The sequence below is a fragment of the Halichoerus grypus genome, chromosome 9 (genome assembly GCF_964656455.1).
Source record: "Halichoerus grypus chromosome 9, mHalGry1.hap1.1, whole genome shotgun sequence".
NCBI lineage: Eukaryota > Metazoa > Chordata > Mammalia > Carnivora > Phocidae > Halichoerus > Halichoerus grypus.
In genome coordinates, this window is record NC_135720.1 from 44,973,047 (window position 1) to 44,989,889 (window position 16,843).

Here is a 16,843-nt window from a genome sequence, read left to right on the forward strand (position 1 = left end):
TATTTGGCCCATACTGAAACCCCAAACAGTAAGAATTATGTCCCAAACTCTGTCTCAGAGTATTAGGATAGTTTGTCCAGGATTATACAGCTAAAAAGTTGGCATCTGGGATGTAAAACCACTTTTATCTGACTCTAAAGCTCCACACAACACAACTGTATTGTTCTCTTTATTTCTCCTACGTAGATATTTGATTTTACCAAGATATCCATAGGCTACAAAGTTGGAGATAAGCATGGCCGATAAAATACTCAGAAATTTTCCAGATAAATTACTTACTAATATGAAAGTAGACATCTTGCATTTTTCCATTTGCCACAAAATAAAATTATCAATGAGGACTACTTAAAAGAGATGTTCAGCTCTAAATAGGGTGGTGGGGGCAACATTTTGTTCTACAGAATAACTTTTCACTTCCCCGCACAATTAATAATGCTATTCTTCCACTACACATATCCATGTGGAAAAATCTGTCAGGGTTTTTAGCCAGGGCCAGGAAAATAAAAACGGAGCACTTCCTAGCTTCCTATTTGGCTAATTATAAGCTCAATGAACATTTTGGGGATGAATTTATAAAACCTGGCCATAGTTTTGCTAAGTATCTACAAAGGTGCGACTTCCTTAGTCCTGAAGCATAGATTTCCACAGCCTCTGCCGAATGCCTTATGGCTCCGCTCAGCCCCATCCCTGACTCCTCTTCTCGTGGCTGCGGTTGGGGGCTAGTCATCACTCATCACAGTCCGGAAGGTCACTGTAGGAGGAGCCCTGGCAGCCTCGGTGGGCTCTGTAGGCGATGAGCAGGTGGTAAAACCCGGGCAGGAACACCAGGATGCCAATAATCAGAACCGGAACGGCCCGGTTGGCCCCCACTTTGCTGATGTAGCCCGCCAGCAGGAGGCAGCCCACAATAACCAGAAAGGTGCCAATCAAAAACTGCGCAGTGGCACAGGCAATGGCCTTATAAGGAATCTTAGTAGAGCTTTTCTTAAACTTTAATAAGTGAGATCTCACTACACATCTTTGCAATTTAAAGCTAGCTTCAGCAGGTGAAGTTTCCTTCTGACGGTGAATGTGTCCAGTGTCAGTGCTGAAGAGCTTTGAGTATTTCACTTTGCTACTGGGGATCCCGGCAGCCACATTGGTGCGAGTGGGCACCATAACCGGCAGAGTGGATGGGGAGCTCGCCCACTGCAGCGGGCAGAGGCCTCAGGGCCCCCGCGCCCACCCAACGGCTGCCCCGAGGCACGCGGAGGCTTGCCTCAGCATCTCCCATTCATCTAACTCCCCCTAAAGAATTGTTTCTGCAAGACTGCCATATTTTTGATGGAATTCCTCTTTTATCGTGCAAAGTTGCAATTACTTTGATAGTCTGATGGTATATTGGCTCCTTCATTTTCTTAGGGCAGTTCTAGTAAACTCCGATTCCTTTGTCATAACAACTATTTAGATTGAGTAGATTAGCTTACATTCAGTAGATTTCGTTCAGTCAATCTCAGAATTTCCATTTTCCCAAAATGTTCATCATCATCTCCTTTGTTTGCCTCTCTTCTCTTCCATTGGTCTAGCATGCAGCACACTTAGCTAATTTGATCAGCCTCCAATGGCCAATTAGGGGACAGGAGATATGTGAGTGTTACAATCAAACTTGGCTGAAATCCTGCTCTGAAGGAAGCCTGCTTCTTCTTCTCCCACTCCCCCTCCTTGTGTTCCCTCTCTTGGTGTGTCTCTCTCTGTCAAATAAATAAATAAAATCTTAAAAAAAAAAAGAAAGAAAAGCATAAAAATAGAATCCTACAGTGTGTTACCTTTTGTTTGGCTTTCTTCACTTAGTATCATGCCCTTGAAATCCATCCAAGTTATTGTGCTTTGTTCATGCCTTTTTATTCCTGGGCCGAATTTCATTGTGTGGATATGCTATAGGTTTTTGTTTTTTTTTTTATCTCTTCACTTATTGAAGGACATTTGGGATACATCCAGTTTGGGGTTATTACAGACAGATGCTATGAAAATTATTATACAAGTTTGTGTGTGAATTTAAGTATTTATCCTCTAGGGTAAATACCCAGCAGTGGGATTGCTGAGTGATATGCTAAGTTTATGTGTAAGATGATAAGTTGCCAGAGTGTCTTCCAAAGTGGCTGGACCATTTTGTATATTCACCAGCAATGTGGGAGAGATCCATTTGCTCCACATCTCTGCCAGCACATGGTATTGTCAATATTTCAAAATTTATCCTAGTAAGTATATAGTGGTATCTCACAGTAGCTTTAATTTCCATTTCTCTGATAGCTAATGGGGGTACACATCTTTTTAAGTGCTTATTTGCCATTCCTTTATCCTCTTTGATAAAGTGGCTTTCACATGTTTTGCCCATTTTCTAATTGGACTGTTTGTTTTCTTATTGCTGAGTTTAGATAATTAATTATTCTCTGGTCAGAAGTCCTTTATCAGATATGTGATTTGCAAATACCATCTCCCAGTTTATGGCTTTTCTTTTATCTCTTAACAAGGTCTTTTGCAGTGCAAAAGTGTATGTGTGTGCTTCAATTTTGCCAAGTTTAATTTATCATATCTTTCTTTTATGGATCATGCCTTTGGTGTCATGTCTAAGAACTCTTTGCATATGCCTAGGTCAAGAATATTTTCTCCTATGATTTCTTCTAAAAATATTATAAGTTTATGTTATTTTATGTTATTTATTTATTTTAAAGATTTTATTTATTTGAGAGAGAGAGAACATGAGCCGGGGGAGGGGCAGAGGAAAAGTGAGAGGGACAAGCAGACTCCCTGCTGAGCACAGAGTGGGGGTGGGGAGAGCTCCATCCCAGGACCCTGAGATCATGACCTGAGCTGAAGTCAGATGCTTAACTAACTAAGCCATCCAGGCGTCCTGTTTTATATTCAGATCTACAGTGCATTTAGGTGTTAGATTTAGGTGTCATTGTTTTTGTCCACAAATGCCCAATTATTACCATACCATCTGTTGGAAAATCTATCCTTCTTCTGTGGAATTGCTTTTTCACCTTTGTCAAAATTGAGCTGGTATACTTGTGTAGCTCCGTATATGGAATCTCTATTCCATTCCACTGGTCTAAGTTTCTCTCTTTTGCCAATACCATGCTGTCTTGATTAATTGCTGCTGTATATTAAGTCCTAAAATTGAGACTTAACTTTTGAATGGCTACAGAAAATCGTATTTGGATTTTGGTAGGAATTTCATTAAACCTATAGATTAATTTGGGAAGAAATGATATCTTTACTTTGATGAATCTTACAGTCAATAAATATGGTATATTGCTCTATTTAATTTGGTTTTCCTTGGTTTTTGTCATTATAATTTTTTATTCATCTGCATGCAGACCCTGTACACATTTTGTTAGGTGTGCACCTAAATATATATATATATATATTTTTAAGATTTTATTTATTTATTTGACAGAGACACAGCGAGAGAGGGCACACAAGCAGGGGGGTGGGAGAGGGAGAAGCAGGCTTCCGGCTGAGCAGGGAGCCCAATGCGGGCCTCGATCCCGGGACTCCGGGATCACGACCTAAGCCGAAGGCAGACACTTAATGACTGAGCCACCCAGGTGCCCCAATATTTTCTTATTTTGTAGTAATTGTATATGGCATTATGTTTTTAATTTGTTTACAATTTTTCATCATTAGCATATTGAATACGATTGATTTCTGTGAGTCAGGAACTTGCATTTTGCAACTTTGCAAAACTCACTTATCAGTTCTGATAGGTTTGTTTTTGGGTTTTTTTTGGTTAATTTCTTATAATTTTCTACATAAACCATCATGCCATTTGCCAACTGGGATGGTTTTGTTTCTTCCTCTCCTGTGCTTTTATTTCCTTTCCTTGCTTTATTGTGCTAGCTACGCTTTTCCAGTACTATGCTGAACAAGAGTGGAGAGAATGGATTTCTATCTCCAGTTATTAAACAGTGCTTGGTGACACGTATTTGGATTTTTATCTCTCGCATCAGAGCTAATCAGCACTATGCTATCCTACTGACTTCTTTGGTGTGGTTCCAGAATCTGCCTCATGGCCGTGGTTTAGAGTAGCAATTATTAATGAGCTATAGAGTATTGTATTAGATTCCTAGAGTTGCTATAAAAAGATACCAATATGCAGGAGACGCCTGGGTGGCTCAGTCGGTTAAGCATCTGCCTTCAGCTCAGGTCATGATCCCAGGGTCCTGGGTTCGAGCCCCGCATTGGCTCCCTCCTCCTCTGGAAGCCTGCTTCTCCCTCTCCCGCTCCCCCTGCTTGTGTTCTCTCTCTCGATGTCTCTCTCTCTGTCAAATAAATAAATAAAATCTTTTAAAAAAGTAAAAAAGATACCAATATGCAGGTGGCTTAAAACAACCGAAATTTATTGCCTCACAGTTCTGGAGGCTTTAAGTACAAAATCAAGATTTCCCTCTGAAGCCTGTAGAAGAGAACACTTCCTTGCCTCTTCTGGGTTCTGTTGTTTTCCAGCCATCTCCAACATTCTTTTGCTTGTTGATGCAAACCCAGCCTCTGTCGTCACCTGGTCATCTTCACCCTGTGTCTCTCTTTTTATAAGGACACCAATTTTATTGGATTAGGACCCACCCTACTCCATATCTGAAGATAACTAATTACATCTATAATAATCCTATTTCCAAATAATGTCACATTTTGATGTAATGGAGATTAGGACTTCAACATATCTTTTTGGAGGACATAATCAAGCCATAAAAAGTGTCACTTTTTTTTTTTTTCTACTGTCTCTCTTATCCCCTGAAGGATGCTACAGAATTCCAGGTGCTGTTTGTACTCGACTATTTTGCCTTGACCGCAGGTTGACTCCTAAAGGAAGCTAAGTGACCTACACCACTCAGTTTCTCTTCCTGAAATTTTAATTTGAATTCAACAACACTAGCCTATCTCTGTTTGTTGTTTGAACTGAGGTCATTTGAACATAGTGTATGACTGCTATCATGCCGAAGCAAAGCCAGTCTTCAGAGACGGAGGAAAGAAACATGTGTCCTTTCAATGAAGAACACAGAGATGAGAGACCATGAAACTCGAAGACAGAGAGAGAATTTTTAAAAAGTGAAAAGATATATGAATCTTTGACTGCTTCATACCTCTAGGTTCTAATTCTTCAGGAAGTTCAAGACAACTCTTTTTTCCGTGTTCCATGAGTCATTTTAATGAATTACCTTACTTTGTCCAAGCTGGTTAGAAGTAGCTTATTCTTACTTGCAACAAAGTGCCTGACCAAGACGCCAGGAGAAAGAGTTTCAAAAATGACAGAAAACCTCAGATATATGTTCTCCACAAAGATGTAAATAGATGTTTTATCTGAAAACAAAAAAAAGCCAATTGCACGGACATGGAAAAATATGTTAGTTGGAAAAAGAAATGTAGTGAAAGGAAAATTCAAAGTATAGAAAAGTGAGTTAATTGAATCAGAGTTCGGAAGTTTCCTAGAAATGAAATAATGGGATCACAGGATGTGACTAGTTTTAATACTCTTGATTCTGTTTCAAAATTGCTATGAAGAAGATTTGAACTGATTTGTGTTTCCACAAAAATACAGGAGAATGTTTATTCCTCCCTACTCAACATGGAACATTCCCCAATTTTTACACTTTTGCTAATCTTGAATTAATGTTTTGTGTTTTCCCAATAAATTGCAAGCTTTTTTTGGTCTTGTCTAACAAAAATTTCTCATATTTAGGAATTGTTTCACAAATTATATTAAAATATGACAAAAATACAAAAACATTGATAAAGTATACATTCACAGCCCAGTGAATATTCACCAAGTGACCACAACTCTGGAACCAGCACTAAGACCAAGAAACACAATATTCTCAACACCTAAGGAATTCTCTCATTTACTTGTTCTGTTACTATACCATCCCCCAAACATAGCCACTCTTTAAAATCCCAGATTTTAAAATCCCATGCAGTAAGTGTCTGGCTTTTTTCCCCCAATACTATTATATTTCTGAGAGTCATTTATGTTTTCCATGTAGTTGTAATTCATGCATCCTTACCGAGGTATGGTGTTTCCTTATAGGAATTGCCACAATTTACTTATGTATTTTACTGTACATAGACATAGGGTTGTTTCCCTTTGTGACTGTTATGAATGGTGGTGACTTGAAATGTTTATGAATATAAATTTACTAAATTTTCTTCTTTTAAATTTCTTCCACTGCTTTTATGCTTCAAAATTTTTCTCCATTTGGGAATTGTAAAGAGATTCATCTATATTTTTCTAGTTATTCAAAATGATTTTATCTTAAATATTTAACTATTAAATACATATGGAATTAGTGAGTGATACGTTATGAATACAACTAATTTTGTATCCAAACATTTAAATGATTGAACCATTTGATGACTAATCCATCTCTGATCCTTGAATCTTTAGTGCAAATGTGTGATCTGGTAAAGTATTAAAAAGATCCATGTGTTTACATGTGAGTTGCCTATTAATTTTGACAATCACACTGATTTTAAACCAAATAATTAAAGTTTAATTACAAGAATAAAACATTTTTAATGTTTCATTGATCCTAAATTTAATTGTAGATAAAGGAAAAAATACAGGGTGCCTGGGTGGTTGAGTTGGTTAAGTGTCTGCCTTTGGCTCAGGTCATGATCTCAGGGTTCTGGGATCGAGTCCTGCATTGGGCTCCCTGCCCAGCGGGGAGTCTGCTTCTCCCTCTCCTTCTGCCCCTCCTCCCTGCTCATGCTCTCTCTATTATAAATAAACAAATCTTTAAAAACAATACACACTAAGGAAACTCTCTCAAGACATTTACAATTCGTGTTGCACACATTCTGTTTTTTTCTTTTTTATGCAGGCTACCCACGCAGACTCTCTTTCAAATAATTTAATTTGTGAAATTTCAAAGTGCTCAGCAAAATCATGGTAACTAATCTAAGCACAATTTACTCATCTTTTTTATCAATAAAATTTCATAATTAACATTTGCATAAAAAGCACAAACTTATTTGTGTATTAAAGTAAGCTTCCTGTTAGTAGAGTTTTATATGATTCTTTTGCACTGATTCTAGTCCTCATTTAGATCCCAGATGAACTTCGAGGGAAAATCTTTCATTTTGCTTTGGAATATTCTGTCAAATCTCATTTTGCTCCATGGTCAAGTGACGTTTCCAGTCTGCAGGGGTACCTAGGAGGATAAGCACATGAACAGCAGGTAGGTGAAGAAATAGCACTAACAGGGTAAAAGTCTCCTCCAGCCCACTTTAATCCTTCCTCCAAGCCAAGTTAAATATCTGTTAGTTCTCTGTGGGGTTTGACACTTCACTTTTCCTTATACAAGGATGAGCTCAGAAACAAACTTAGGACTATAATTACAGTTTTACAGTTATAGTCCACTTCCTTAACTGTTAGACTTCCACCAACCACTACCATTAAGTTATTACCTTCTAAAGTAGAAGGAAAAGCAAGACTAAAATATATAAAGAGATTAGAATTTTTAAATATATTTTACTAAATGCCAGGTGCCATCTTTGGCAAGGGACATCCATCGGGTAATATAATTCTTCATACAACCTTACAAGGTGAATATTTCTTCATTTTTAAAATGGAAAAAAAAGAGACCCAAAGATTTTCAAGTAATGAAGTCAAAGTCCCAGAGGGTTCCCAGAGAAGGCACCGATGCAGTTTTACTTCATGAACGTTTGAAATGACCTGAAGCCAATTTTTAAATGAAGATTAATAATTTGGTATCTTCAGCTTTCAGATTTTCTTTTGTAAACATTATTATTGGCATTTAAGCCAGTCAGGAAACTATTAAGGACATGAGAATTGCTTTATATCTGATCTAGCTGAGCAATGGGAAGTGAGAGTGAATGAAGGAAACTTACATTTATAAATCAGGTTCCAGTGTCAGGCTCTGCACTAGAGAACTGTTTTGTTTCCTGGGACACTTCTCAGAGCCATTTTGGTTGGGATTGTCGATTCTTCTTAGGGCCCCAATGATAGTACTAGGAGAGACATGTTGGAAGCACTCCTTATTTAGCTTAGGAGCCAAGGACTCAAGAGAAGTTTCAACGCTTTTTCTTCTATAAACCACTGAGCATCACCTTTGCGCAGGAAAATTCTTTCATTTACTTGTGTCTTGATTACATCTTTTAGAATATAATCAGAGTTGATTTGTGGATCAGATGCCATGTTCTGAAATGTAGCCTGTTCCACAACAGCATCCATGTCCTCTTCACTCAGTTCTTTCTCAAAAAAACTGCTAATTTGAAGCACAGCACTTCTGAGATCCTGAAGGAATCGTAGGAGAAACTAGTCGGCGTATGAGAAATGCATGAGTTACCGCCTAACAACCTTACCACATTGGGGAAAACTGAAGGTGTGGGGGCTTATTCTAAGTCTAAAGTTTCACAAGAATGTGTTAGTTCCTTGTTCCTTCTATGAAAATGATGGCTCTGGCTGTCAGCTGTGTTATAGCTTCCTACTGCTTAATTTTATAAGGATGGCTCATCACTCATTCGTGCAAGAAACACTTGTAGACTCTCTTACATGTTTCAGAGCTGTGCTAGGTGCTAGAGAAGTTCAAGAGAATAATAATATGCTATTTGTGCTTGTTAAGAGTTCACAATTTCATGAGGAAAGAGTAAAGCAAGTCATTAAATATAATGGGCCCAAGGAAGAAAAGCTCAGTCTAGATAGTTTTGCTGGTGATTCCTGCCAGGCATTTAAAGGAGAATTAACACCAGTCCTCCTCATACTCTTCCAAAAAACTGAAGAAGAGAATAATTCTAAAATCATTTCATAAGGCCAGCATTACCCTGATACCCAAAGCGAGACAAAGACACTGCAAGAAAAGAAATCTGATTTAGGCCACTTGAATGACAGTGCAATTCACAGGAGAAGTAGCTTTTCTTGGAGGTGGTAAATTTTATTTTGGGCATGCTTTGTTTGAAGGCCAAATATTAGACATGAAAATAGGTACATACAAGACAGATACAATATAGATGTGCTTGAGCTGGCGATTTGGGATTCACCAACTTATTTCCCAACGTGCTCTAATCTGGTTTACTGTACTTCATTCCAGGCTTCATGTCACTAGATTTAATGGACATTTTAAACTCTCTTTTTCACTTGACTTTTTGGCAGCCTTAAAGATCTTAAAAAGATCTTCAAACTCTTTCTTAACCCACCTGCTTGGCTTCTATGTCATCACAAATTTCTCATTTTCTTTCTACTTCTCAGACTGTTCCTTTTCTGTTTCCTTGGTGAGCTCATCCCTCTCCACCCAAACTTAGTATCCTAAGGTCCCTCAGTAATAGATTCTAGTTCCCCTTCTCTTCTCCCCTCCCCTTTTGTCCCCTTGTTCCTACTTCCTTCTCCCTTTCTTCCCTCCCTTCCCATTCTCAATTTTATCCATGTTCATAGTCTCTGGTTTTTTAAAGATGTATCTACCTATTTTAGAGAGAGAGAGAAAAAGTGGGGTTTGGGGGCTGGGGGGCAGAGGGAGAGGGAGAGAGAGAATCCCAAGCAGACTCCACACACAGCGCAGAGATTGACGGGCTCGATCTCACCACCTGAGCCGAAATCAAGAGTCAGATGCTTAACCAACTGCGCCCCCCTGGTGCCCCCAGAGTCTCAATTACATTCTACACAGTGTTGATGCCCAAATGAATATCTTTGTTATCAGTTATATTCTATACTGTGATTATGCCCAAATCAATAGCACTGATATTTTAGCCCAGCTCTTCCTTGGCCTTTACACCTGTATTTTCTATTTATTTCCAAATGTCTTCATTTGGATACTTGATACTTCTAAGGTATCTTAAACTCCATGTGTCAAAACCAACCTGATAATCTTCTCCCTTAACCCTTATCTTGCTTCTGTGATCCCTAAACATCTTCACGAATGACACCATTATCTACACTGATAGATGAACCAGAAATATGGGAAGTGCCCTTGACACCTCTCTTCCTCATTTTTTCCTATGCATAATCCCTTTTGCTCTTTACCTCCTAAATATGTTTTAGAGCTCTGCATTCTCTTTAATCTTAATGATACCATTCTAATCCAAAACACCATTGATTTTCAGTGGATTAGCTCACTGGTGTCTATCCTTCTTACTACTCTTCAAGGACTTACTGCTTTTAAAGATGAAAGAAATCACTATCAGTAACATATCTAAAGACCTTGCACAGTCTGGCTCCCATGCACCTCTCTATCTTAATCCTTTGTCACTTCCACCTTGTTCTTTAACTTTTTCCTTCACTTCTTAAAAGATGTCTTGCACTTTAGTGCTTCAGGCGATTTGCACTTTTTTTTTTTTTTTTGCTTAGAATTCTCTTATACCGCTCCTCATTTTGTTAACTCATATTTGTTAGCTTGTAGTTTTCATGTTACTTTTTCCAGAAAACATTGCCTATCACTTTGACTCTACCAGTTTTCTTCATTTCATGTACTGATACTGTACCTATAGTTTTCCTTAGTAACACATATCACAGTTTTGGATTATATATACCTGCTGGTGAATACCTGTCTTCCCTGTTGAACTATTAGCTCTATAAATAAAGGGTTTAATCTTCTTTGTCTCATGATTTAGTACCGGTCGCAAGGTAGGCATTCAATAGTTTTTTAAATAAATCAATGAAGACCACACAATAGTGAACTTCAAATGCGCTTTACTTGGTTTATGGAATGTTTTAAGAGACCTTTGATTGGATGCCAACATGTAAACATTATGTAAAAAAAAAAAGAAAGAAAGAAGGAAAGAACGAACTTGCATCATAGGGCATACATCCACCTCTGGTTAATTCAGCATATTTCAGGGGCTTGTCTGCCCAGCGCTCTGCAGTGCTTTTCTCTTGTTTAAGGTGTGGTTGCTCTAGATATTTGAGTTTGCCTTTATTGCTACAGAGGGTTACTTGAAAAAGAATCATAAAAGATGATTGTGTAAAGTGCTAAGAGAACCCTGAGGAAGACGAGTAATTAAAGGATGGCAGGACATTAGAAACCCCCCAGAAAAGCCTGAGAAGTCTTTAGGTATGAAGATAACTAGAATGTAGTTCACTGAAACCAAGATAAGCAAAGGTTTCAAAGAAATAAAAACAATAATAACATTTTCCTCTTACCTTCTTCATCTCCTCATACATCATGAACAGAATATTGAAGTCATGTCTGTGCTCATACCAGCCTCTAATGTGATCAGACCAAAGGCTTCCACCCACTGTGGGGAACAATTACATGATTTTAATAGAAACCTCTCTTTCCTAAGTATGTAGAAAAGGAGCAATGCAGAATAAAGAAGCCCAAAGTACTAATTTTGAAGATTTCTTTAAGGTAAGCCCACTTCTTTTCTTTACTTCTGCCTCCTGAAATCATGTCTTTATTTCTCTTCTTATTGTCTATTTTAAGATCTCTGGGTAGCAACATTAGCTATCTATAAAGCGACAGAATCTTCTAAATGAATGAGAGCCCTAACTCCACATTCCACGAGCCTCTTGCATCAATCTATCCTCCCTTGTAGTAGAGTGAAAATTCTATAGCTCTGATATAAGGCCTACCACGGGTCTAGGACAGAGCACATTAACTAAACTCTCCCTGAACAGTAACTATTTTAAGCCACATGGATCTAGCTTTGGATCTAGCTAGTTTGAACTGCTAGCCCGTTTGTGGTTCTCTTACTATCCAGTCAAAATATTTCTTAAACAATATGCCTTTGCAACCCTGATAATCCCCGAAGTGGTGCTAGTGAGAATGGAAAAGCCACTGAGGGACAGATTAAGTTGACAGACACTAGTAACCACTAATGTGACTCTCACCTTCAATTATTAACCTTCTTCATCTCTGTAAAATATGTCCCCTAAGTTTGAGAATTTGGTTGAATGGCAACATTGCCTCATAAACATTTTGCAAGACAAAAAAATTCATGGTTACCTTTTCCATCTAGAAATCTTTCCATGAAATCTTCTCTGTTATCTGAATCTTCTAATACACTTCAAGCTCTATTACAAAGCTGTAATCATCAAGACAGTATGGTACTGGCACAAAAACAGACACATAGATCAGTGGAACAGAATAGAGAGCCCAGAAATGGACCCTCAACTCTATGGTCAACTAATCTTCAACAAAGCAGGAAAGAATGTCCAATGGAAAAAAGACAGTCTCTTCAACAAATGGTGTAAAGAAATTGGACAGCCACATGCAGAAGAATGAAACTGGACCATTTCCTTACACCACACACAAAAATAGACTCAAAATGGGTGAAAGACCTAAATGTGAGACAGGAATCCATCAAAATCCTTGAGAAGAACACAGGCAGCAACTTCTTCGACCTCAGCCACAGCAACTTCTTCCTAGACACATCGCCAAAGGCAAGGGAAGCAAGGGCAAAAATAAACTGTTGGGACTTCAGCAAGATAAAAAGCTTTTGCACAGCAAAGGGAACAGTCAACAAAACCAAAAGACAACTGACAGAATGGGAGATGATATTTGCAAATGACATATCAGATAAAGGGCTTGTATCCAAAATCTATAAAGAACTTATCAAACTCAACACCCAAAGAACAAATAATCCTATCAAGAAATGGGCAGAAGACATGAACAGACATTTCTGCAAAGACGACATCCAAATGGCAATAGACACATGAAAAAGTGTTCAACATCCCTTGGCATCAGGGAAATCCAAATCAAAACCTCAGTGAGATACCACCTCACACCAGTCAGAATGGCTAAAATTAACAAGTCAGGAAACGACATGTTGGCAAGGATGCAGAGAAAGGGGAACCCTCCTACACTATTGGTGGGAATGCAAGTTGGTGCAACCACTCTGGAAAACAGTATGGAGGTTCCTCAAAAAGTTGAAAATAGAGCTACCGTATGACCCAGCAATTGCACTACTGGGTATTTACCCCAAAGATACAAATGTAGTGATCCGAAAGGTTACATGCACCCCAATGTTTATGGCAGCAATGTCCACGATAGCCAAACTATGGAAAGAGCCAAGATGTGCATCAACAGATGAATGGATAAAGAAGATGTGGTGTATATATATATATATATAATGGAATATTATGCAGCCATCAAAAAACATGAATTCTTGCCATTTGCAATGACGTGGATGGAACTAGAGGGTATTATGCTAAGTGAAATAAGTCAATCAGAGAAAGACAAGTATCATATGATCTCACTGATATGAGGAATTCTTAATCTCAGGAAACAAACTGAGGATTGCTGGAGTGGTGAGGGTAGGAGGGATGGGGTGGCTGGGTGATAGACATTGGGGAGGGTGTGTGCTATGGTGAGCTCTGTGAATTGTGTAAGACTGATGAATCACAGACCTGTACCTCTGAAACAAATAATACATTATATGTTAAAAAAAAAAAAAAAGGGAAAAATGAAGGGGGGGAATCAGAGGGGGTGACGAACCACGAGAGACTATGGACTCTGAGAAACAAACTGAGGGTTTTAGAGGGGAGGGGGTGGGGGGATGGGTTAGCCCGGTGATGGGTATTAAGGAGGGCACGTACTGAATGGAGCACTGGTTGTTATATGCAAACAATGAATCAAGGAACACTACATCAAAAACTAATGATGTAATATATGATGACTAACATAACATAATAAAATTAAAAAATAAAAAGAAATAATAATTTTAAAATGTGGAAAAAAAAAAGACCCAGCAGACTCAGAACAGCTTTCTACCTTCTGCCTAAAAGAATTTAGATAGGGAGTTACATCAGGAATAGAGCTCTTACCACATATAACTTTTTCTATTAGAAAGACTCTTGATGGCATGATACACATCTGTTTACCACATATGTGCTCTCCTCATCTTCCTGTGAATTGTCTTCCTCCTCTTTGATTTCCGAAGCATTTTACCCCCTTCTCTTTAGCTCAGGATGGTTTATAAGACTCAGTTGTCAGACTGTCTTTGACTCTTCATGCCTTTGTGTGTCTCCCACACATATGTAATTACATTTCTCTTCTGTGAATCTATCTGTCTTATGTCAATTTAATTATTAGACCAACCAAAGAACGTAGAAAGGAGAAGGGAAAAGTTTTTCATCCGCAAACTAGAATGAAGCTGCTCACCTTAGGAGTTCTTTGAAATGAAGTGTGAACTTCTGATATAAAGGCAAGTGAGAATAATTGTGTGCTGCTGAAGGAGAAAGACATGGATAAAAACTAAGTTTTCCACAAAGAGATTTAATGATTCATCAATTAGTAGAGCTCCCAGAATCAAGAACTCATTAAGGAGGAGGGATTAGGCTGATGTTGACCAGTAGATTGTCCAAAGGTCTAGTGAAAAGCCTGGATGCATTTACCATAAATAATGGAAGGTAAATGCTTCAAGCGGTTAGGTGCTACTCAGAGATGCTGGATAGGGTTCAAAGTCTCTGCTTTTGAATTATAGCAGAAAATAGACATGTATTTGTTTGCTGTTGCACTCATGGTACTCTAATGGCCAGAGATCAGTAATACAATGGATTGAGTTGCTTCTTCTTCAATAGCACGAGTATTGGTGTCTTTAAATCTTTGTGATGTTTCTTATGAAACAGAATGGAGAATAAGTGTAGTGTGAACAGTTGAGAAGTTGAGAGAAGAAATCCATATCTGCAAGAAGAAAATACATGTATTTTGAAGGATTAAGCACTTTCCCAAATTCTACAACATGCTTGACACAAGTGTAATACTCATTTAACTACCAGTCACCATTTACCTGCCATTAAACCCCTCAATTGTGTTACTATTTTCAAAGTCTTCATAACACTATATCACAGAGAGATAGGTCCTGGGGTCGGCTCCTCAGGTACTGTTCTGTGTCCTCTTTTTCAGAGGTTCTACACTCTCTCCAGTTAGTTTGTCTTCCAAATAGAATGGAAATAAAGGATAAACATTCTAAGGTTTATTCAAATTCCCTCTCTATGTACTTAGATTATTGACCTTAGATGCTGCTTCTCTTCTATTGTTACTTCTCCCTGAAGAACAAACATCTCTTCACATATACTCAGATAAATCACCACTCGCTGGCATTTGTTAATGTTATGGCATGCACACTATCAGATTTGGAATGACTCAAGCCCCTCCTAACGCATCTCCTCACCAGCCCCCTTCTGTAAACACTTCACCAGGCAAAGGTAGCTTGTGTCTCTCACTTAGAATGACTCTCAGGAACTTTAGAGTTCATCTTTGGTTTCATTAAATAAAAATTTAATTCAAGGAAGGCTTTAATCCCTTTTATTGGAGCAATTTTACTGTTAAGAAAATAAGTGTTTAATGTGACAGAAATTTGACCTTGCAATTATTCAGAAAACCTTTTCCTCACAGTGTTCTCTAAATTAAAATGTAACACAATCCATGAAGCAAAAGTTGTCAATCGCTAGAAAAGAATAGTTATGATTCCCTAAAATAAATAGCTTGAGGAAAGTAAACTGAAACTTCTGGTTATGTAAATTTTCATTATTTGCCAAACTTATGAGGGTGATGAGTGGAAAAATAATCTGCTTAAGGGGATTAAGCACAACCTCTGATCTATTATTGACTGACTGCTAAGCTATGTTGGCCGTGTCTTAAATATAACACAAGAATTTTTTTAAAATCTGAGTAGTAACATCAGAGTGTGCAAAATGCTGGGGATGGACTCCATAGAATTAGTTCTAGTAAGTCACTACACAAAAAAATTAAAAATAAAATAAAGCAAAAAGCAGAACAACCACTTCCAGGATAAGATCAGAATCCTAAAATGTCCAATTTTCACAAAAAAAGCACCATATACCAAAAAACAAGAAAGTATGATACACATGCAGGAAAAAAGAGCAATTAATAAAAATTATGTCTGAATGGACCCAGACACTGGACTTAGCAAACAAAAGAGCTATAAAAAATATATCCTATTTGTTGAGTCACAAGATCTCAAGAAATGCTTGATTTGACAGAAGAAAGAATCAGGAAACATGAAGACAGATTGATAGAGAAAAGAATTACAAACACTGCAAAGAACAGAAAGACAAAGATTGAAGAAAATTGAACATATAGCCTCAGAGACCTGTAGAAAATATCAAGCATGCCAACATAAGTGCAAGGAGGAGAGGAAAGGGCAGAAAAAAATCTTTGAAGAACTTGTGACCAAGATCTTCCCAAATTTGATGAAAAATATTAATGTGCACATCCATGAAGCTCAACAAACAAGCAGGATCAACGTGAAGTGATTTAAAGTTATACATATCATAATTAAACCACTGAAACATACATTTTTAGGGTTCTTTTATTTCTGTGAAGGATGCTTTCAATGTTTTGATGAGGATTGTGTTACATCTGTAGATGGCTTTGGGTAGTAGGGACATTTAATGATATTCATTCTCCCAATCCACAAACATGATATGTCTTTCCATTTGTTTGTGTCTTCTTTGATTTCCTTCAGCAAAGTCTCGTAGTTTACATTGTACAGGTCATTCACTTCCATGGTTAAATTTACTAAGATTTTATTGTTTTTGATGCTACTATGAATGAGATACTTTTATTTCTTTTTCAAAGATCTCATTATTAGTGTAAATGAATGAAATGGATTTCTATATATTGATTTTGTATCCTGCAACTTTACTCTGATTATGGATTCATTTCAACAGTTTTTTGATTGACTCTTTGGGATATTCTCTAGATAAAGTCATATCATCTGCAAATAGTGGCTATTTTACTTCTCCCTTTCTGACTTGGATGCCATTTATTTCTTTGTCTTACCTAATAGCTCTAGCTAGTGCTTTTAGTACCAGAAGAGTGGTGAGAGTGGGCATCCATCTTGCTCCCGATCTTAGAGGAAAAGCTTTAAACCTTTCACTATTGACCAT

The 16,843-nt window shown here is 37.8% G+C and overlaps 2 protein-coding genes across 2 annotated transcripts; both read right to left on the reverse strand.

Moving 5' to 3' along the window:
- Nucleotides 1–726: 726 nt before the first annotated feature.
- Nucleotides 727–1,158, reverse strand: LOC118529441 (transmembrane protein 230-like). The gene is made up of 2 exons (XM_036082264.2): nt 1,065–1,158; nt 727–1,010 (listed from the first exon to the last, which is right to left on the reverse strand). Exons 1-2 carry the CDS (start codon nt 1,156–1,158, stop codon nt 727–729), a joined length of 378 nt encoding a protein of 125 aa, XP_035938157.1.
- Nucleotides 1,159–7,067: 5,909 nt separating this feature from the next.
- Nucleotides 7,068–16,843, reverse strand: LOC144379161 (amine sulfotransferase-like). Its single transcript, XM_078055861.1, is given in 6 exon segments — nt 7,068–7,143; nt 7,145–7,187; nt 8,107–8,293; nt 11,129–11,223; nt 11,934–11,992; nt 16,737–16,843. Coding segments are annotated over 6 exon segments (567 nt in total).